Here is a 23565-nt window from a genome sequence, read left to right as displayed (position 1 = left end):
AGTACATATTTAGAATAGTTCCACATAGAAGTTGGATAATATAAATAAGCACATTTCTAGAAAACTGCATGCTTATGAGTTTCAGGACTAGAAACAAGAATCCAAAAGTGCATACCCATCATCAGAGCCGCTGCAGAGAGTCCCCTCCCTCAGAGGAGACCATCTCACATGGAACACTTTCTCCGTGTGCCCGCTGAACACCTTCAGTGGCTGATCCGAGCTGGTGGCCACATAATAGACACGAACATTTTTGTCTTCACAGCCCGTGGCTATCATGTCTCTGAAACATCATCAGTGGCCATTAAAAAAATGAGAGGGTTGATAATACGTGGTACTGATCGTTTTTAAATGTACACTGTACTAATTTCTAAAACTAGAATGCTCTGCTCCCTTCACGAAGTTACACTACAAACTGACGTAAGCAAAAACATCATTTATAGAAACTGCTCTAGTGCAGTTAGCTTCTCAAGCTTCCCTTTTAATCGGGTAAATTTTTTATTTCCCTCAGATGAGAGATAATGGTATATTTACTTCTCTATGTTTGTTTTTTCAAGATGCCCAGATTCATAACTTGAATATTTCTCAGACCTTTATATTTTGCAACTATTGGAACTTGAAAAGGGTCCCAAATGGTCAGTGATTGAGATTTGTTGAATTGCTAGTAGGCAAGTTATTAACTACTATGCGCCCTGACTGCCAGTAGATTTTTTTTTTTGGTATTGGTACAAATAGCAATGTTTCCCCCAGAAGTGTACTAGAAAACTCCCCAAAGACCAGCGTTGACTCATCTAACAGTAAGTCAGCCACAGTCCTGGTTTTCCAGTTCTCTTTGGTGGTTTCCCCAACTTGAGATGCTTAACTGTTTGATCCAGAAGAATCCTTTGGAAATATAATATGTGGGTACGATCTTTAAATGATCATTGCTCATTATTCTTCCGAGAGTGAGACAAGCTAAGCAACTACTACACCTTAGTGGTCATGCCTGGAGTACCAGCGGAACTGAAGTACTAGGCACACCTGTGAAATCATGAACCAGACACAACAGTCTCTCCAAGGAACATTAACAATCACAGAAACAGTCCCCAGGCCCAAAAGTAAAGAGGGGAAGCTACACATTTTGGACTCAACTGTCATCAAAACCTCCAAACTTCAAACTGCTGATTTTTGTCATATTGGTTATAATAGCTGTATTTATTAAAGCTTACAAGTCAAAATAAATCTTTAAACTAGCATGCTGGTTGGTCTGTAAATGTATAGATTACATGCACCCAAGGCTCACTGATAAACAGGCTTGTTTCTCTATGTGGGAAAATATATTTTGCATAATACAAATACTTACATGTACACAGGAGTATATTTTATATATGTATATGCAGATACACAGATATAAAATCTTAGAAATGAAAAAAAATTTAAAAATGTACACACAGCTATCCAAATTATAAGTTTAGGAATATGAATAAACTTTTATAAGTTCAAGATGTTTTTCACTTATCTCCTAAGACACTAAGTGGAATATAAATACAGAAATTAGAACATTTAGAAAAGATTTTTAAAAACAAAAATGAAATGTCAAAATGAAAATTGAAATTTATTAGACAGGCTTACCAGTAAACATAAAAGTTAAGTATAAAGGACTATTTTTTTTAAAGCTTTCTTAACCAACAAAGCATACTGCATTCATATCTTTTTTTCCCCCTGAATGGTCAAATTCTTAAATTCTTATTAACCCTATAAAAGAGGGAAATAAGAATGTGGAACGATTCTGTTGATCAGATACAGGTAATTCTACTCATTTGTTATGTTCAACAAGTATTTACTACACGTCTACTTTTTCAAGGCATAGTGAGGGTTAGAAGCACAGTGTTCTACTAAGAATACACTGTGAAAAATAGAGAACCATTGCTTATCTCAGGGAGAGGTAGCCAATTCGCAACTAAAACTTAATTTTCTGATGTTAAGTGTCCTAACTACAGTGGAAATTTATCTAAGATGGGGCTCATGGAAGACTTTTCTGCAGAAGTGGTTCCTGAGCTGAGAGACAGGGAGAAGTTATTTATGCCCAGGTCGGGGTGGACTGGGTGGGGTGGGGTGGGAAGGAGAATCCTAAATGCAGGTGAAAACAGGAGCAAAAGCCCTGGGGCGAATATGAGCGGCTGGTTCAAGAAGCTGAAAGCCACTGTGGCCGGACCTAAGACGCAGAGGTAGTGAGGCCTGGAAAGAGATAAGGCACAGAGGAGCCCTGCCTGGCTAGGACTCTGCATGTCATCCCAAGATCAAAGGGAAACTGCTGGGAGATTTAAGCAACAGAAAGCTGTGCTCACATCTGCATGTTTCGATGCTCACTCTGGCAGCCACCTGGAGAACACAAACAGAGGAAGTTGTGACAACAGGTGTGAACCCTGAAATTGATTTAGAAGGCTTTTGTGGAAGTCCCCAAATAGACACATGTCACTGGTTCAGTGGCTGGGGGTGACTAGGAAAAGAACAATTAGATGGAGGCTATGACAGGAATCGAGGGCTGACTGGAGGTGACAGCTGAGGGATGTAAAGTCTAAAAAGGAGACAAGCATCTGGGTGTCAGCGGTTTGTTGCTGGCACTTTCAGGCCACCGAGATGGCCAACACTGCAGAGGAGCTGGTCGTGTGCTCACTTCAGAATCTTTATTGTGTGTTACAAATTCCATATTTACTGGAGGAGATGCATAGGGTCATGATTTTGTATAATCGTGATGTGATTCAGAACCCAGTGCAATATGGTTTGAATATTTCATATGTATATTTTAAAAGCATAATTCACATTATTTTCACAATATTTAAAGAAAGTTTGACTTCTTAAATACAATTTGTTGTTCTTGTTCAGTCGCTCAGTCATGTCCAACTCTTCACAACCCCAAGGACTGAAGCATGCCAGGCATCCCTGTCCTTCACTATCTCCCATAAATTTGATGGGATATATCTGATCCCACGTATTTGATGGCATATAAATGTAATTTACATCCTATCAAAGAGAGGTGTGAAACACAAGACTCTTGGAAGTGCAATGGCTTAAAGGATCAATTTTAGTGGAGGTTTGATGTGGGTTAATTTTTAAATCTAAGCTGATCTTTACATGGTAAATACCAGGCTCTTAAGCAAGGCTGACCTTTCAAAACCATTCTAAGCTCCACATCTTGGGAAATCACCCCCTGTCATGGCATTCACATCAGGTGGAGGCAATGGAAAGTCATGGGGACAGTGCACTGCAGAGATTGCTAAGAGGGTTAGAGCAAGGGCCACATCTCGCAAGCCACACACAGACTGCACTGACTTCCTTTTTCATTAGTGAGCTGTATGCTTTTCCCTAAAGCAGCAGACAGTTGGTGCAAAGTAGGAATCACTATTCCTAAATCATGTAAAAACTTCATGGAATAAAAACATGCAGTTATAAGACGAGATAAGGGGAATATTACCTAAAAAGAGTGATGAATATTACTAATGAGAATAACATCAAACTTTACGGTTATTCAAAATCTTCTAAATGTAATTATTACTTATTTCAGGAAAAAATACTTACTTGTTGTTTTGGCTCCAATCACAACCAAATACTGCAGCTGGATGTCTGTATTTGTGTAGTATTTTACCATCAATTGTTCGAATTATACTGAAATTAAGTATAATATGTTAATAGAAAATTACAACATTCTAAATACGTTATTCAAAGGAAGAAAGCCAAAACTATGTAATTTAAACGAAAGTGTTTTAGTGTAGAGACCTTGTCTGCAAAGCACAGGGAACATTTAAAAGTACCATGTAAATGATATTATCATTATGATAAGTATATTTATATTACATAGTATTAATTATGGCAATCCACTGAACCCTATTTAAAGGAGATACTTTCTTATTTAGAAAATATTTTCTTTATTTAGGAAATACATAGTATAATACACATATTTTAAAACACAAGCATTAGATTTTCAGCTTCAAAATTTAACAGTTGAAAATTTATGTTTAAAACAACTCATTTACAGTGTTGGTTGTATGTATTATTACACCAAGGCCAAGACATGTAAGTCATTATAATATTTTCATGGCACATTTTTAAGGGATACAACTAGAAATCTGGAGGTGCCCTTCTCCCCAAATACATTCCATACACTTTTAATGCAAAAATAAATGAAGCTTAAGACCCTACTGTTGGAGTAGGAAATGGCAACCTATCCAGTATTCTTGCCTAGAAAATTCCACGGGCAGAGGAGCCTGGTGGGCCACAGTCCATGGAGTTGCAAAGAGTCGGACATGACTGAACACACAATATCCTTCTATATTATTACCATAACACAAGGGCTATTAATTCCATTAGGAACACAAAGCTGTGTGTAAATTAATGTACTGCGAAGTTTTGAAAGTCTTTGGAAAAGACCCTTTAAAAATATCCCTATGTCAAAGTGAACATGTTAGTCGTTCAGTCTTGTCTGACTTTTTGTGAACCTGTGGACTATAGCCCACCAGGCTCTACTGTCCATGGAATTCTCCAGGCAAGAATACTGGAGTGGGCAGTCATTCCCTTCTCCAGGGGATCTTTCTAGGCCCACCAAAACTTTTGAGGCTACTAGGGAGTGGTGGTAAGCTACACTTACAAATGTTTAGTGAGACTGTGGTATTTATCATGTAAGTTAATGTCCTGAAAATACACGGTAAAGCTAACTGCTGCTAAGTCGCTTCAGTTGTGTCTGACTTTGTGCGACACCATAGATGGCAGCCCACCAGACTCCCCTATCCCTGGGATTCTCCAGGCAAGAACACTGGAGTGGGTTGCCACTTCCTTCTCCAATGCATGAAAGTGAAAAGTGAAAGTGAAGTTGCTCAGTCATGTCTGACTCTGTGCGACCCCGTGGACTGCAGCCTACCAGGCTCCTCCGTCCATGGGATTTTCCAGGCAAGAGTACTGGAGTGGGGTGCCATTGCCTTCTCCGGTAAAGCTAACTACATTCAGTTCAGTTCAGTCGCTCAGTCGTGTCTGACTCTAACTACATATCCCTTAATAAAAAAACCCTTAGGTACATCTTTCGTACTTTGGTATGTATCAATTAGCAAATAGTCATTTTCAAGGGAAAAACTCCTAATACTGTTGTTTCTGAAAATTTTAGCTTCCTGATACAGATGTTTGGTTTCCACAACTTCCGTATTTTCCAATGAAGTTACAAAGTGAGAATGAGAAGACTGGGCGGGGTACAGCAAAATCCAAGAGGAGATAAACTCTACTGTTTCTCAACAACAATAAATTCCTATACCACGTGTCAAAGATGACAATACCTATACTATATGGTAGGACCACTGGATTAAAAACTTTTTTAAACTCAAGGGCAATTCTTCCCTTACATATATTTCTTAGAAAACTACTTTTCCCTGGGACTCACATATTTCTGAAACACAGGGTCGGAGAAGTTAGTCAGAAAATAGGCATTTCCTACAGCATGACCTTATTCCTCCTTGAAAAGCCTTTTTATCCTTTTTAAAAGAATAACATCTACTGTGAACAAGTTTCTAGAGCACTTGATATCTCTTGAGTCACTTGGGAAATGAAATACCCCTTCCTCAAAACGTGATGAGAATTAGACTCTGAAAGTACGTGAAGTTGCTTTGAGGCAAGTCACAGTATTTTAGTTATAATTTGAGTAGTATTTACATTTAGAAAGCAATTGGTGGTTTATTTTTAAACATCACTGCATTGTTATTTATTACTGGTACATCACAGCAGTGCATGTGCCTATACATGGAGCTGCTAAGTCGCTTCAGTCGTGTCTGACTCTGAGACCCCATGGACTGTAGCCTGCCAGGCTCCTCTGTCCATGGGATTTTCCAGGCAAGAATATTGGAGTGGGCTGCCATTTCCTCCTCCAGGGAAGCTTCCTAAGTCAGGGATCGAACCCGGCTCTCATGTGCTGCACTGGCGGCAGGCTCTTTACCACTAGTGCCAGCTGTGAAGCCACCGTAAGTAATATTTATGACAGCTGGCAGAGCTGTACAAACAGAGTCTTATCAAATATTTTAATACAGGTGCTAACAGCAGACACTTATATTATCAAATGCATCTGTATAAACAGTGTGATTTCATACACAGTACTTACCAGTAACCATCACCACTGCAGGTTGCTATTCTTTTGGAATCTTTATGACTCCAGGCAATGCAGAATATCCCATTTTTTCCATGCTTCAAAAAATGCAAAATACCTATCAATAAGAAATAATTCACCCCTTTTTTCTCTTATTTATTTACTTCTTCTAATATTACTTTTCTATTAGGAACTTGCTCTAGATGATGCTACAGAGACATTATTGTGAACAACAGAAAGCTGAATATACACTTAAAGAATGCGTAAAGCCATCACACTTAAGAAACAAAACGATTGTTTTAAGATATAAACTGGGCGGCTCTATTTCCTTTTTGGGGACACTGATAAAGGCCCAAAGTCTGTGTCAGTCATCTGTAGAATCAAACTCAGTTTTATACCTTTTCTGGGAAAGCCCACCTTTCCCATAATGATGAAGATACTTACAGTTTTCAAACCCAGTGGTATTAAAACTACAGTAAAAGAGATACTGCAAGCAACTGTTATTATTGATTGTTCTTCTAAATTTCTAAATTTTATTTTTATAAAACAAAGAAGGTTTAAGGTTGTTATTATTATAACAAATCTCTACATTTATCTGTATTCTTGGACTGGAGAAGGGTAAAGGAATATAATTAGAGCTGGTATGATTAGAACTTTTAAAAACATAAAGGATACAATGCATACACAGGAACGTCACTCATCAACTAGGTAATGGGTGTGATCAATTCTTTTCCAAGTTTCCCAAGAATTCATTGGTGTCTTGTGACCTAAGTACCTTCTCATTAGCACTAGGCAGCCCCAACCTGACCCCATAGCCAGCCCCAAGCATCCAGGATGTCTCTTACATCATTCATGGCTTTCCCAGCGCCCAGAAGCACAGTCAGAACCAGTGTCAAAATTGCTTAAATTTAGGATAATAAATGTGGGAAAAATCAACACTGCTGGCTTCAATTAACTGTTACATGGGCCTCACAAAATAAAAAGCAGGACATTACTGACCCCTAAGTGCAGTGAGTTCATGAGGATGAACTCAGCTAATGGAGAACCCCGACTCCTTCAACTGAATGATTATAAAGACCACCTCCATTCCTGTGTCCGTCCTTATAAAGATGGACCCCCCCCCCCAAAAAAAGGTTAAAATAGTAAACTGAAGACCACCTTAGTAAAACAGCTTTAAAGCTCCAGAGAAAAAGTCACTTTATTCTCCCCTTAACACCAGCCACAATTTAAGTACAGTAATCACTGTAACCACTTGAATGCAATTTCAAGAGATCGAGGGACAATCCTAGACCCTGTTCATATCTTCTTCCCTTCACAGCTAATGAACTGTCAATGAGATTATATATATTTTGCAAATATTAACAGAACTCAGGAAAAAAATGGAAGGACAATTCAACTCCAAGCAGAAGAAGTACGATCTGTGACACTGCCAAGAGGAGAGAGGGAGTTTTACAATGTGTTATGGAAAAATGGAATTTGAGACTCAGAAGAACTAAAACATCCAACTTTACCATCTTATAGGTGATTCTACTCTAATCAGGATCAAGACAATAAAATGATTCTATGTCAAAATCTAATCAGTGACAAAATTGGGACTGTGATTTGGGACACATTCTGAGCTTAGTCTTTTTCTAACTTTTGAGTATTTGCCTAGACAATTTTGTGGAAGAGGACTTAAAATTCCTTTGAACCTCTAATGCAACTTTAGGTGAATAATTGTACCTTAGAATTAGCTACATTTTTCAGAATTCATTTTAGCATATGTATGTCCTCTTGGATTTTCTTCTAATAATGCCACCTGCTGATTAACTATTAAATTTAGAGAGAAAAGCATTGAAAATACATGAGGCCATATAAGACATTATATTATTAAGCTAGCAATAAATACATCCTACCTCATTAAATCGTTGTATCATTTTGCCCTTTTTAATATCCCAAATAAAAGCACCGTTTCGGGAAGTTGCTCCAGCAATACAATTTAAATCACCTTAGGAAACAATTTATTAGACATTATATGAAATGTTTGCCACAAATGCAACTATTTTTAAAAATGTAATTTTTGAAAAAGACTTGGGTTTGCAAAGTGCTTCAAGTTTTTTTTAATAATGAAAATTATTAATTGCATGCAAATATAAACAGAAAGTATAGTAGATAAATATATCATACAATTTCAACAATTATCAAAGTATGGTCAATCTTATTTTCGTCTATAGCCCCCTACTGGATTTTTTGGAGCAAAGCCCTAACATTGTGTTCTTTCATCAATAAACACTTGAGGATGGATGTCTAATAAAGGACATACAGGATCTCTTTTATTAACGTGATCAAACTAGTATAATCAAAAAGACTATCAATAATCAATAATCAAAAAGACTATCAATAATTCCTCAGTATTGTTACATATTCAGTCAGCATTTACATTTTTCTGACCATCTAACAATTTTAGTAATCTATTAATGGTTAGGAAAGTAAATATTTCTGTAAGCAAGACACATGAAAAAATTCATTTTCTCCATCAAAAACATAATGCTCTTTATTTTTAAGAAAAAAAAAATCTATGAAAATCAAACTACTGCCAAGTTAGTAGATGATTCTGAATTTGTTACAAGGCAATCAAAGAAGAGGTTTTCTCCATTAGAAGAAAGAAACAGCTATTACCCTGATACCTAGGAGAAAAAATATAGAGGAATTATTTTGTGACAAATGACTGTAAGTACTTTACAAAATAGTCCTCACCAGTTTTTCTAGGATTTTCATTCTGCTACCCTGTTGGGGCTCTAAAATTACTGGGGAAAAGTTTTCACATTTATTTGCACCTCTAAAATTTTTCCTGTGATTCTACTCTAAAAATAGGGTAAAGAAAATAGAAGTCTGAAGACATCAAATCCTTTAAAAACCCAATATATATATTTTTTTTCAGGGCTAAAAATTCATGCGCATGAGGAGATAAGCTAAAAAATAAGCTATATACCGGCTATAAGTCAGTTTTTTAATTCATATATTAGTATTAGGACAAATAAGTAAAACATTCTACATACTTTTTAAAGTAAAAAACTCAGTTTAGTTTTTAAAGTTATTCATTACAGGAAAATTTAATGTTTTGGGAGAAAATGCCAGCGGTTTCATAGGGCATCTCTTTTCTTTTTTATGTACAGGAAAGTATAAAGGTTCTACCATACTGAGTCCAAGTAAAGACCCTAGTATCCCATAAAATCCTTCAATATTACAAAAGTAGAGTTTATACAGAATCACATGCTCATAATCAAACAGATGATCATTCTTATTCACAAAACAGATGCACCAGGGAAAGAGGTAGCATAATTTTTAGAAAAAAAATACTTTATTTTTATATGTTTGAGTCACATGAAAATATTAAGGAAAACTTCCATCATGTAAAATACATTACACCTTTATAGGGCTTCCTTGGTGGCTCAGATAGTAAAGAATCTGCCCGCAATGTGGGAGTCCTGGGTTCGATCCCTGGGTCGAGAAGATCCCCCAGAGAAGGGAATGGCAACTCACTGCAGCATTCTTGCCTGGAGAATTCCAGGGACTGAGGAGCCTGCTGGGCTACAGCTCATGGGGTCGCAAAGAGTAGGACGTGACTGAGCAACTAACACTTTACAGGCAGATCTATACAAAGGCAGCTAAAATGAGATGGGTCAGTATCTTCCTGATTTACTGTGGCTTTTCTATGTGACTACACCATACAGAAGGGCCCAGAAATCAAAGTGCCTGCTCAGGGAGTTTATTCTAAATTCCCCCAAAACTGTACCAACACATATGTTGATAGTAATTTGCCTCCACAATTATTTGGAGCAAGACGGCACTGAAGGACAGAAGATAATGCAGATGAATATAAAAGTTAGGAGAGTCATTCAATTGTACTCCTGATTTTAATAAAAAACGTTCTTACCTGGAGCCCATGAAAGGGAATAAATAACCCCTTCGTTCCCCGGGGATGTGTACACCGCAGTCAACGTGTTTATATCCCAGACTTTTATGGTGCCGTCAAATGAAGCTGTTGCTAAAAGATTGGGATTGTCAGGCTTGAATTTGCAGTCAAAAATAGTTTCCACATGACCCTAGGAATGCAGCGTAAAAAAGCACAGAAGAAAACCAGGCAAAATGTGAGTTCTCAGCAGGATTGTATTCTATTTTACAACAGAGGCTTCATGATCATTACAACAGAAGTTTGTAGACTCATAGAATTATTATGACTCAATAATAGAAATAAACCTTAGAAAACGCTTAATCCAACCTTGCTCAATTCATGAATGAGAACAAGAAAGCTTGGAGTAACTGGCAGAGATGGACTTTCTCCTTCATCCTGAAAGAACATTCTATTTCTCATTTTGCTTCCAAAATATAGAGCAACTACATGATTTCCAATACTATACATAGGGGTAACATGGCCTACACAATAATGGGAACACTGCCAAATGCAGAATATTTCCAATAAGCTAAGAAGACAGTACTTTTTAAAGAAATTTAATGTTTACAATATTTACAATTAAATACTTTTAATAGTTATAGACATCTTTATAAAAAGTTTCAGTCAACCAAAATAAATTCCTAATGTATGGTTCTCTACAAAAATAATCTTAGGACAATATTAACACATAAGTAAAAGTAAACATCACTTTATACACAAAATAAGCACTGCATTATAAAAGAGAGAAAAACCACAGACATACCAAGTCCCTAAGAAAATCCCACTTCTTGGCTCCCATATCATAAAGTCCAACGCCACCATCCAAGAAACAGCACACGGCGTGACCAGGAGGAAGAGAGAAGGCCTGATTCTGCGTCAGAGTTGGGGGTGGGACTGCTTCACTCGTGGAGGATGTGTAATGATTTTTGGTTGGGGACTGGTTTGAAACTAGAGAAGAAAGTAATAAACCCTTATGCCAGTGGCTTTCCACATGCTGGAAGGAAGTCAAAGGACTTAATTTATATAGATGCTCCTTCGTTTTCTTTTATCTAGAATTTGTATCCGTAAACTCTTAATGAGCAATGATCAGATTTTCTGCCACAGGTGTACTTTTGCAGAACTGCCCCCCCCACACACACATATACAAAATGGGATATTATTTTGAAAAGAGGTATATAGAGTACAGGTGAAACAAGATGAATAAAAATTAGTGTGAAGAATCACAGTATGTGCTGAATCTTTAATTTCTTACTGCCCATAAATTAAAACACAGCATGATTATTTTGGAATCAACGTTCTTTCAAAATGCTGATATAAAAGCTTACTTCTTCCTCTACACATACAAACACACATGAAGTTTTTTCTTTTAAAACTAATAACCCTCTTCCATAAAATTTCAATCCAATGAAAATAACTATTTTTGAGATTTATTACTCACTTTAATTTAGCTTGTGGCTCAGCTGGTAAAGAATCCACCTGCAATGTAGGAGACCTGGGTTCGATCTCTGGGTGGGGAAGATCCCCTGGAGAAGGGAAAGGCTATCCACTCCAGTATTCTGGCCCAGAGAATTCCATGGACTAAATAGTCCATGGGCTCGCAAAGAGTTGGACACAACTGAGCAACTTTCACTTTCACTTAATTTACCACGCAAATTAACAATCACAATTGTCTGACATACATTTGCATCTTAATTTCTTCTTTGTCAATGTTTACTTTTTATACACTTTCATTTCCCCAACTTTGTATAAAAGTCTCCTTGCTTAGTTATTTTCTGTATATTCTTTTTTTTTTTTTTTTGCAGCTTAAACAGTACAAATCTATTATCTTACAATTCTGCAGGTCAGATCTGATACAGGTATCACTGGGTTATCACATATTTTGTCTTCTTTCAAAAAAAACTTTCCCTTAGAATGTGAATATGCTCTTGCAAATATAATTTAAAATAATGATACCACTATAAATTATTAGATCAATCTATATTAAGTACACATTGGAATACAGATAAATATTTCCCAGTATATTTGATTCAGAGCAATTTTATTTAATCCTACCACTCTATTTCTTATTTTCACCAGTACCATCATTTCATTTTTCCCATGTAGACAATTTAATATTATTTTAATATCCTCATTCAATAACATTTAAAAATATAATTTTGCTCTAAATATCTTCAATTTAGCAATATTAGATATTATGTGGCTTTGATGGTAACTTTAGCACACATATTATCAAGGGCAGTTTTTAAAAATCTGCCTTTCAGTAGCATCCAGTATTTGTTATGTTTATATCATTATATGATTTTATTTGATAGCAGCAAATATGATATTTTTAAATATTAAATTTTAACATTTTTACTTACATTTTTTCCTTGGAGGAGAATTCAGTACATGTAAGCAATGAAATCCTGTTTTCTTTAATTTAAAATTATCAACAGGTGTTGTTCTAGAAACATTCCAAATGCGTAAAACACCCACTTGGGAATCTAGTCAGATCAAAAGAAAAGCATTCTATTAGCACATTTTACTTGAAACATAAAATGCTGAGATATAAAAGTAATAACAAAATTTCAACTTGTCAGATTTTTAACACCACTTACTGACATTCTTCTCACAATGTTATATAATACAAAGAAGCAGCTGAAATGATGCTCATCCCTTAAATTTCTGGCAGGTTTTGCTATTTTTTTTTTTTCTGTTTCAAATCCCCTTCTAAGCTAAGAGGCTGCTTGCTTTTGCAGCTTTTCCCAGAAAAGACAGTTATGATGATTTTATCCCCAAAAGCACCCAGTGACAAGGTGCTCTAGGAAAGCCAGTAACAGAAAACTTTCTACCCCCACCATTAACAAACCTTCCTTTCTTGAAACATTTGTAAACTGCTTCCTTGCTCACCTGCAGCCAAACAAGGACTAGATGATATGCCTGAAGAGTACCTAGAACACCCCCTGCTTCCAAAATTCCCACCTTAATAAGTTACTCCAGAAACAAGACTGGCAGTTTCTCAACTGATTGCAAAGTTACCATATGACCCAACAATTGCTCTCTTGCATACACACCCAACTGAATTACAGACATGTCTACATAAAGCCTGCACACACATGTTCATAGCAGCATTATTCATAACAGCACAAAAGTGGAAACAAGCTGAGTGTCTATCAACTGATTAACGGATTAACAAAATTTGGCATATCCATACAATGGAACATTATCCATCTATATAAAGGAATGAGTACTCATTCACACTACATCATGGATGAATCCTGAAAACTTAACGTTAAATCAGAGAAGCCAGACATAAAAGGCCACACATTGAATGATTCAATTTCTGTGAATCCAGAATATTCACTTTCTGTGAATTCAGAATATGCAAATCACAGAGACAGAAAGAAGATCAGTGGTTAATGTACATACATGTGTAGTGACTAGGGAGTGTGTTGGGGGGTCATGGAGACTGACTGTTGATGGGTTCAGAGTCTATCAGGGGATGAGGAAAGATTCTGGAGGTAAATGGTGGTTACAGTTGTAACATAGAAACCTCTGAACTGTAAGCTTTAACTTGGTGATTTTTATGATATGTAAATTTCATCTCAATAATAAGGACAGTAATAATAATACATAAAAACAAAATTCCCATGTTTATCATTAATTATATCGTGTGTAATTAAGTCAGTTAACGTATATAAATAAGAATCTACTTCCATGTGTAGTTTAAGTGCTTAAAGAATAAAGGCTTCTTTAAAGCTGCTGAAAGGATAAAGACTCTTTTGTCTTTTATGTTAGACTTAGCAAATATGGGAAGTGTTTATACAGCAGCTGAAAGTACTTGGTTTCTCTGAATCTATGTGAATGGTAAGTCATTTAATTCCTAATGACTATTTTAAATTCCTCATCGTCCCATCCTCCATCACTTCTTAGCTTTGCTGACGGTCTTATAATTAGGAAAACATGGCCCAAAACTATCAGTGAGGCTAAGAGACCTCTCATTCATATAACTGGTTTTTCTAGCCAGTACCTTTATTGTCATCCAGCCATGGCTGAAATTGAACTGCTGTTCCCTTTTGTATACACACAAACCCAGCCATGCCCACACGTGTGTACATGCATGACATATTCTGATTTTGCCAGAAACCTGGAAAACTGGGCCTTTTCATTTTTATTTGTCATTATGTTAATGATACACAATAGAAATAAAAGTAAACTTGGTATTTACTGTAATAAATGATAATATTTGAGATATTAATGTTTTATACAAAATCAGTCAATAAAATAGTGCAATTTCCCTGAGTCAATTAAAGAATATGCACATATTTAAAACTCTGGGGAACAAGGTAAAGTTACCTCCAGTTATAAACATCCCAGGAGCACTAGGAACCCAGGCCAGACACTGCACAGAAGCTGCTGCGCTGGGAAAACTAAAAGTCGTTATGCAACAAAGTGACTCGGAATCCACTAGGCGAATTCCATGATGCAGATTAGCCACGAGCAGATAGTCAGTAGAGAGTGGGTCCCACTCCAGGGCCGACACAGGGTCCTCTTCATCTGTCCCTTCAAGAGAGTCGGGTCTCAGCACGTGCTTCTGACTTTTATTACCTATTCAAATGTAAGGAACACGGTTTTCAACAAAATTTCCAAAATAAGACTAATAAACTGAGATCATTTGAACTTCCTCTTTGCAGACCACTGATTCCAAGAGTCCTGGGAATACAAGTGTGGCATTTTTATGTGGAAGTCATAACTGACATGCGAATGAAGGAGAATTAAGAGTTTGTCCAAAGGATGACAGGGAAGCTGCAGTCAATGGGGTCACAAAGAGTCAGACACGACTTAGCGACTGAACTGCTAAGGATGCAGCTGGACAGAACTGCTTTGCTTAGGCAATCCCCAGTATCCTGGATGTCTTTCTATTTGCTACTGAGAAGTTGTTAGGGGAAAAAAAGTGGAAAAATAACCCATATGATCTTGTCAACAATTACAATTTCATTAAATTACAATAGCATAGGGGTAGGGAGGTGCTCAGAGAAGGCAATGGCAACCCACTCCAGTACTCTTGCCTGCAAAGTCCCATGGACGGAGGAGCCTGGTGGGCTGCAGTCCATGGGGTCATGAAGAGTCGGACATGACTGAGCATCTTCACTTTCACTTTCATGCATTGGAGAAGGAAATGGCAACCCACTCCAGTGTTCTTGCCTGGAGAATCCCAGGGATGGTGGAGCCTGGTGGGCTGCCGTCTATGGGGTCACACAGAGTCGGACACAACTGAAGTGACTTAGCAGCTTAGCAGCAGCAGGGAGGTGCTCACCAACAGGAAGAATATTATGTTCTGATTAAAAGCACAGGCTTTGGAGCGTTGCCTGGGTCCAAATCCTAGTTCCAAGATACTGAATCTCTGTGTGCTCACTTTTTTATTTTATGGTATAGAACACGACGACACCTTTTTTTTTTTAAGAATAAATTAGTTAATTGCCTTGAAGTGGGTGTATGATAAACGCATCCCAATATTTACAGTCATCTGTCCTCATTCATATTACCATTTGCCACATCGTAATTCACTCCTGGCTACCAGAACAAACAGGCAGCGAGAAAAATAGGGAGACGAAACAAATGAAATTAAGTGAAGAAAAGGACCAGCAAACAATCCTCTTATTTCTTCCAAATTATATACACACTGGTGATAACGAAAAAAAGGCTTCTGCTGACATACCACACAGAAACTGCAATTAAATGTTCCTCTTGTTTGCAACAGAAAGGCAGTGAAACAGCTAAGTTTAGAGATTACAACCTTAACAGAAGTACCAATTATTCCTAAGTATCATAAACTTTAAAAGAAGTACTTACTCAAAAAATAAGACAATTCAAAGATACCATAGCTCTTCCTGCAACGACATCATTACCTGCTGTCTTCCAACATAACAGATTATAAAAGCAATATTACATAAGCACTACGCCAACATTTCCAAAAGGAAACAATGAAAATTTGATTAGTGCATATCCCTGGAATAATACCAAAGTCAATTTAATTAAAACATTTCTACCATGAAGTTTGAAAACAGATTTTCTAATGATCTGCTTTTGTCTAAGGATATAACCTGAAATAGCTAAAGCAGTAGTTTTCCACCTCTTTTGGCCCTGCTTCCGCTGCTGCTAAGTCACTTCAGTCATGTCCGACTGTGTGTGACCCCATAGACGGCAGCCCACCAGGCTCCCCCATCCCTGGGATTCTCCAGGCAAGAACACTGGAGTGGGTTGCCATTTCCTTCTCCAATGCATGAAAGTGAGAAGTTAAGGTGAAGTTGCTCAGTAGTGTCCGATTCTTCGAGACCCCAGGGACCGCAGCCCACCAGGCTCCTCCAGCCATGGGATTTTCCAGGCAAGAGTACTGGAGTGGGGTGCCATTGCCTTCTCCCTCTTTTGGCCCTAGAATCCCCTATTAATATTAGAATTTTTACATGAAGTCCAATACGGAATAAAGTGGTGTTTTTCAGACTGAAAGGGAACAGAAGGCTTGAAGCCTCAGCTGGACCACCTACCAAAATGTCCCACCCCACCCCTGCCCAACACACACAAAGAAATCCACAGACACACTAAGCAGGGTTTAAAAATCACTGCTTCCAAATGATGGATGAACTGCACTATTGTGGGCAGTCCTCCACGAATATTTATTTCTTCCAAGAGAGACAAAGACAGGACAGCAGACAGCTTGAGATCACAGTCTGCTCTGAGAGCCTCGAGGACCAAACAACCATCTGTGGTGACAGGAAGTCGCTCAGAAGGGAAGGGGGACCACCCCTCAGGACAAGACCTAATGCTGCTGGTATCAATGCCAATGCTCTCTGAGTTTCAAACTCACAGTTTAGAATGCAGTGGCAGAACTGAAAAGCAGTGCTTCCTTCATTACCCATTAGCTCTTGCATATGTAAGGAAAACATACCACAGGGCTATACTAATGTTTTGTGCACATTAATTGCTAAAGATCCTATAGAATAGTGAAGTCAAAGAATCTGTATTGGGTTGTTACAGGTTGAATTGTGTCCCTAAGAGATGGAGAAATGTACTAAAATGTCTTACAAATAAAATTTACTTCTAATGGTTATTTGGAATCGGCACAGTACTGGATAATATTTGCACAATTATTGTGCTGTGTGTGTGTGTGTGCTCAAGCGTGTCCAACTTTTTGCAACTCCGTGGACCACAGCCCACCAGGCAACTCTGTCCATATGATTCCCCAGGCAAGAATACTGGAGCAGGTCGCCATTTCCTTCTCCAGGGGATCTTCACGACCCAGGGACAAAATCTCCATCTCCTGCATTTGCAGACGGATTCTTAACCACTGAGCCACCTGGGGAGCCCAAGCACAACTATTATTTAAAAATTAAAATACTATTAACTTTCTATGCCATGTAAATATGAAAATTACGTATGTAATTTGAAATTATGTATGTTATATGAAACATACGTAAATACGTTAATTACGTATGTTAATATGAAAATATGAAATGTAAATATGTAAATATGAAATTACGTAAATGTAAATATGAAATTATGTATGTTAATATGAAAATATGAAATGTTAATATGAAAATATGAAATGTAAATATGTAAATATGTAAATGTAAATATGAAATTACGTAAATGTAAATATGAAATTATGTATGTTAATATGAAAATATGAAATGTTAATATGAAATGTAAATACGTAAATATGAAATTACGTATGTTAATAAGAAAAATAAAATTTAAGACATCTGACTGAAAAAAACATTCTTACCTGGCTGAAAAATTGATAGACTTCCATCAACATGACCAAAGGCAACCTTCCCCTTTTTCTGTGTATGCCATCTGAACATGCAGATATCAGACAGGAAGCTGTGGGCGTCTCTGTGCACAGTCACCCCACTGTCTGGTCCTGAGATGGTCCAGATGAACAGCGGGCCTCTGTGGGAAGCAAATGCCACAGCATCACCAGCATTCCAGCACCAGCTAAGAGAGGCAGGCGTCCCTGGAATAAATTAAATACAGATACACAATCGAGAGATGTGGCATAAGACCATGCCATTCAGTATTATCTGCATCCTACGCTTCCAAGACAACCAAAATACAAGGTTATGTTCATTATTTTAAAAAATTACCTCTTATTTGGGACTTTAATTTATACAGTAACCCGAAAGACTACAGGGAACATGCGGAGAGAACGTCTATGATGAAAAAGTATACCTAGTTTCTGGTTTAAAACTACTCATGTGATCATATGCTTTACATACTCAAAGAGACTTACAGAGTTCTTTCTTTCTTTCAGGAAACCATATATTGGGTTGCCCCAAAAGTTCATTTGGATTTTTCTAACTGGAACAAACTTTTTGGGCAACCCAATATTAAAACAATGAATTCTTACTGTAAGCAATGAACACTTACAAGGAGTATTTTTGTGCATAAGACCTACTTTAGGTGTTCTAGGTGTACAAGTTTAATATGGGATACAATTCCTGCTTTAAAGGCTATTAAATATAAATTGGGGTTAAGTATTATTCTCTCAGTTGCGTCCAACTCTTTGCGACCCCACTGACTGTAGCCCACCAGGCTCCTCTGTCTGTGAGATTTTCCAAACAAGAATACTGGAGTATTCTGGCCATTTCCTCCTCCAGGGGATCTTCCCAACCCAGGGGTCAAATCTGGGTCTCTTGCATTGCAGGCATAAGGATTAAATGTACGAAAAGTTAAATGTGCTTCTATACGCATTTAATAACAAAGTTAATGCTACAAACTATGATCTTATCAGGAGTTTAGATTTAAATTTTAGTTTTGCTTTAAATTAAACAAGTCACGTTACCTAAGCCTGGTTCTTCATCTGTAAAATGGATCTGACTAAAATGAGCTGACCACCTGTTTCACATAAACATATACAAAGTTAATTATTAAACTCTTATAATTGTCTCACTGAGAAAATTGCCTCTAATTATTGTCTTTATATTTATTTTTGAATTTTTAATGTTATATTTAAACATAAATTATCTGGTACAGATTATGTTTTTAATTAATCAGTGTACTAAGTCTGATTGGAGAAGGCAGTGGCACCCCACTCCAGTACTCTTGCCTGGAAAATCCCACGGATGGAGAGCCTGGTAGGGGGCAGTCCATGGGGTCGCTAAGAGTCAGACACAACTGAGCGACTTCACTTTCACTTCTCACTTTCATGCATTGGAGAAGGAAATGGCAACCCACTCCAGTGTTCTTGCCTGGAGAATCCCAGGGATGGGGGAGCCTGGTGGGCTGCCATCTATGGGGTCGCAAAGAGTCGGACACGACTGAAGTGACTTAGCATAGCAAGTCTGATTATTTCATGAAATTGTGTTTTGGTTTGTACGCATCCACACACAGAACCATGAATCATGACATAAAATGTGTTTCTTACATAGACTTTCATTAGAGAGCTTGGAAAACACTACTTTAAAACCTGAGCTTACTGAAGTATAATACTTTGCTTATTGAAATAAAAATATTTCATTCAATGAAGTAAACCCCAGTTAAGAGAGATACCTTTCGTACTGTCAAGTTTAGCAATGACTTTTTGTTCTGCAACATTCCAAATGATCACTAAATTATCGGCACTGCCACTCGCAAACAGGTCAGGGTTATGTGGACACCAGGAGAGCGCTGTGATTGTTTTCTTATGTTCAGACATGATTGCGTGGAGTTTGAATTCATTATAATGGTGATCCAACTAGAAAAAATATAAATAAAACATATCAGTGCTTCTTTTTAGGTAATACACTTTCCATTAATAATCACATCATTTTTTAAAAGCTGCACATACGAAAATGAGTATATTTAATAACAAGATATGAACACAATTCAAGCTTGGTCCACTTTCAAGTGAATTCAAATGTATTCAACGGAACAAAATCATTTTTTTTTAAAAATAAAAGAAGACTGACATTAAACATATCAATTTTAAAATGAGTAAAAACAAATGTATATTTAAATATGCATAATTAAGAGATTTATTATATTTTCTGAAGCCCTATCTACTTATGAAGGAAAAATACCTTGGTCTTGAAATAATTTTTCTGCAGTTTTTAAATTGTATTTTAGTAAAAAAATGTACGTTAAGTAAGCCAACTGCTCATTACTGCATTATTAAGATATTCGAGGTTTGCAGAGCAGTGGTATCATTTGGACCTGTTTTATGTTATTGCTTCTTGGAAAGGGCATTATGTTGTTTTTATATGCAAGTGGACAAAATGAATAGCCTAATTTTCCTATTTCCTTTGTAATTGTGCCATTAATTAGTAGATCAATTCATCTATCATTTTTAACATGTTTATGACATACTGTTATATACTGTATTTGTCATTTTGTTGAACCTGGTTTTTTCCTTGAACACATAACGAACCTTTCACAGTATTATATGATACTTTTTCAAATCATTATTATATTATCTATTAATGCCACCAATCTTTCTTTAACCATATACTTGCAGTAAAACCTTAACAGCTAACATAGTCTCCTATGCCCAACGCCATGAGCCTGTTTAAAGGTATAAATGCATTTTCTGTACGTGTAGGGATGAACAGGTTTATAACTTTTAAAGTAGTTAGTCATTTAGGTTACCAATGGTAGATAATGCAGATGTAAAGTATCTAATAGAAAAAACTGCTGTAAAAGCCATTCAGCGGAAGAGTCTACAAATACAAGTGCATGAAGAAGTCATTTCAGATATCAGTGACCCTCTCTGACTTTACAAATAACCCACATGGGGTCTTAAGCGCAATGCAGAAAACTGAACTCAGGAATTTCAAATCGAGTGTTAATTAAATATTTTTATTAACTAAACTGCAGACTTTAATAGCATTTCACTAGCTTTTCAAACTTAATTAAATATTAATCTTATCCGAAAAAATGAAAAATTGAAAAGAGTCAGCATTCTTTTACCTGATAAACATAGATGGCCAGGGTGGCACAGTAGGCAAACCTGTCTCCACTGGCAGCGCACACATCTCTGTTCCACGGCTGACACCCAGCAGCCAGCAGTCCCACCTGCCTTACCTGGGACATGTTCACCTTGAAAAACAAATTCAGAGGAATGCTGGTCATCTCCATTATTCAATAAATCACCTCTTCACTGTTTTACATCTGCGTTCCTAAATCCTTATCTCTATGCCCTGAAAAAAAATTTCCACTAGCACTATTAATCTCAGCTTTCAAAGAATGGGAGGTGAAATCTCCAAATAGCAATAGACATCAAGGCAGGTCATTTCTATTAGAGAGGTGAGATTATAAAATAAATGATGACTGACATTTGATCAAGGGCTGGGAATCCCACCAACAGTGACGGGGACAGAGTGAAGCGTAAAGTGCTCATTCCTATCCAAAGGCTCTAGTACCACTGAATTCCCAAATAGACAGAAATATCCAGAATTTCATGTAAATGTACCAGTTTTTAAATACTGGCAATTCATTCAAGGCAGCAAGTTCAAATGTAAAACACTGTGAGCCAACCCAGTACTGCGAGTATTGTGACCTCTGTCTCAGAACTTCAGTTTCACATTGCCTCTGGCATCCTTACAAACACTATCTGAGGTACGTAAGACAGGAATACAAGCTGGGTTACCAGTGGTCTTCACTGTGAAGAGGGGACGAAGGAAACTGGAAATCACAGAATATACATCGTTCATATGGCAGGGCAGAGGATTTTAGAGTGAAGAAGCCCAGACTCAGTTATGTTAACTCTCATTTATTTAAAAAGCTACTTTCTTCTTTGTCTCTCTTCTATTTCATAGTTCCACTTCCTGAAAAGATCTCTTTTTTCCACTCCAATTTTTCTCTCTTCACCCCATTAAATTCCCTTATCTGAGTGGAACTAGTGATGTAAATAATCTGCAGTGAAAATCAGCACGATAAAAAATCTGTGCTTTTGAGTGCTTACCAGTATAAGAAACTGCTACAAATATCTGGTTTCTTCCTCCCTAATGACACCACGCATTCTTGATAAATAATAAAAAAAATACACTTTCCCTTTCACAATGTTACAGCAATATTACTTTTCACTGAAAATATATATTATTTAAACTACATGTGAATTAAATAGGCTTTTATAGTTTATCCTTGGGATGTAAGGTTTGTGTGTAAACAAATTTTGAGTTTATATTTGGGAAAGAAACGTGAGACTGTCCACACCATTTTGCATTCCCAACAGACAAAAATGAGTGTTCCTGCTACTTGACCTTCTCACCAAAGTTGTTGTTGTCAGTGGTTTAGATGGGCCAGTCTAACAGGCATGTAGCAGCATTTTATTGTTGCTTTAATCTGCTATTCCCTAATAACCTGTGATGCTGGACATCTTTCCATAAGCTTCCATGTCATCTGTCATCTTCAGTGAGGTGTCTTTTCAAGTCTCTTGCCCTTTTATTTTCTGCTGTAATTCTTTCTTATATTCTGCTTATTTTGGATTCAATTTGCTCTTCCTTTTCCAGTCTTCTAAGGCAGAAGCTTAGATGATTGATTTTGGAGCTTCCTTTTTTTCTAATACATGCATTCAATGCAATAAATTTCCCTCCACGCACTCCTTTTCCTGCCTCCCATAAATTCTGTTAAGTTGTATTTTCAGTTTCACTTAGTTCAAAATGATTTTTAATTTCTCTTGAGAGTTCTTCTTTGATCCTTATGTTATTTAGAAAAGTGCTGTGTAATCTCTAAGTACTTGGGGATTTTCCAGTTCTCTGTTACTGATATCTAGTTTAGTGCCATTGTCTCAGAGCAGACACTATTATTTCTATACTTTTACATTTGTTAAGGTGTGATTTTGGTCCAGAATATGGTCTATTCTGTCAATCTCCCATGTAAGCTTGACAAGAATGTGTAATTTGCTATTGATAGATGAAGTAGCTGATAGACATCAAATTACATCCAGTTGCTTGAAGTGTTGTTGAGTTCAACCATGTCTCTACTAATTTTGTGTCTACTAGATCTGTTCTATTCTGACAGAGCAGTATTAAAGTCTCCAACTATAACAGCTGGGCACAGATGAATATCCCTGCCGTATCTGACTTTGGTGCTGATCCTTATTTAATCTCTTTCAACTGTGCTTTTGTTTTTTTGCTTTTTAGTGTGCCATGTAATTTTTTGTTAACAGGAGAACATGATGTCACTGTTTAAAAGAACTGTGGCCAGTAGTAGGTCTTTAGTGTTGTGATGTTAAGATGACTCTGTAGTCCCATGACTGTAACTAGTTCTCTGTCTTCCAATAAGCCCATGCCCGTGGACTGGGAATTTCACCAGTACTCTTGGAGATTTTCCTCCCCGAGTGGGACAGGACGGTTAGCAGGGGCTGGCTACTTCCCTTCTCCCGGACAGGTTGGGTGCAGATATCATCTCTGCAGATCAGGCTCTAGTAAAACAGGACAGCCTTGTTAAGAAGAAGGATGTTCTGACATATTTCAAAACAATTCCTTTTCCTCTCCCCTTGCCAGAAGCATGCAGGGTTCTTTCTCTGATATTTACTGTGAAAACCTAGTAAAGGTCCTGGAGGCAAAACTTAGAAAAG

At 37.1% G+C, this 23565-nt stretch overlaps 1 protein-coding gene across 6 annotated transcripts in view; it reads right to left on the bottom strand.

Moving 5' to 3' along the window:
- Window positions 1-23565, bottom strand: part of WDR17 (WD repeat domain 17) — a 70044-nt gene that overhangs the window by 26976 nt on the left and 19503 nt on the right. For 5 of the 6 annotated variants that reach the window (XM_070781657.1, XM_070781655.1, XM_070781659.1 and 2 more), the window contains 11 exons: window positions 20955-21083; window positions 19560-19743; window positions 17794-18024; window positions 14367-14618; window positions 12392-12514; window positions 10795-10979; window positions 10014-10182; window positions 7993-8084; window positions 6113-6195; window positions 3556-3642; window positions 116-280 (listed from right to left, as the gene is read on the bottom strand). In XM_070781657.1, coding sequence (XP_070637758.1) covers window positions 116-280; window positions 3556-3642; window positions 6113-6195; window positions 7993-8084; window positions 10014-10182; window positions 10795-10979; window positions 12392-12514; window positions 14367-14618; window positions 17794-18024; window positions 19560-19743; window positions 20955-21077 — 1694 coding nt within the window. In that variant the 5' untranslated portion in view covers window positions 21078-21083. Of the gene's footprint in view, window positions 1-115; window positions 281-3555; window positions 3643-6112; window positions 6216-7992; window positions 8085-10013; window positions 10183-10794; window positions 10980-12391; window positions 12515-14366; window positions 14619-17793; window positions 18025-19559; window positions 19744-20954; window positions 21084-23565 lie in introns of all 6 variants that reach the window. The other variant, XM_070781658.1, reaches the window with a different exon arrangement.

This window comes from Bos indicus, chromosome 27, assembly GCF_029378745.1.
Source record: "Bos indicus isolate NIAB-ARS_2022 breed Sahiwal x Tharparkar chromosome 27, NIAB-ARS_B.indTharparkar_mat_pri_1.0, whole genome shotgun sequence".
In the NCBI taxonomy this organism is placed as follows: domain Eukaryota; kingdom Metazoa; phylum Chordata; class Mammalia; order Artiodactyla; family Bovidae; genus Bos; species Bos indicus.
This window is presented reverse-complemented; position numbering and strand designations above follow the sequence as displayed.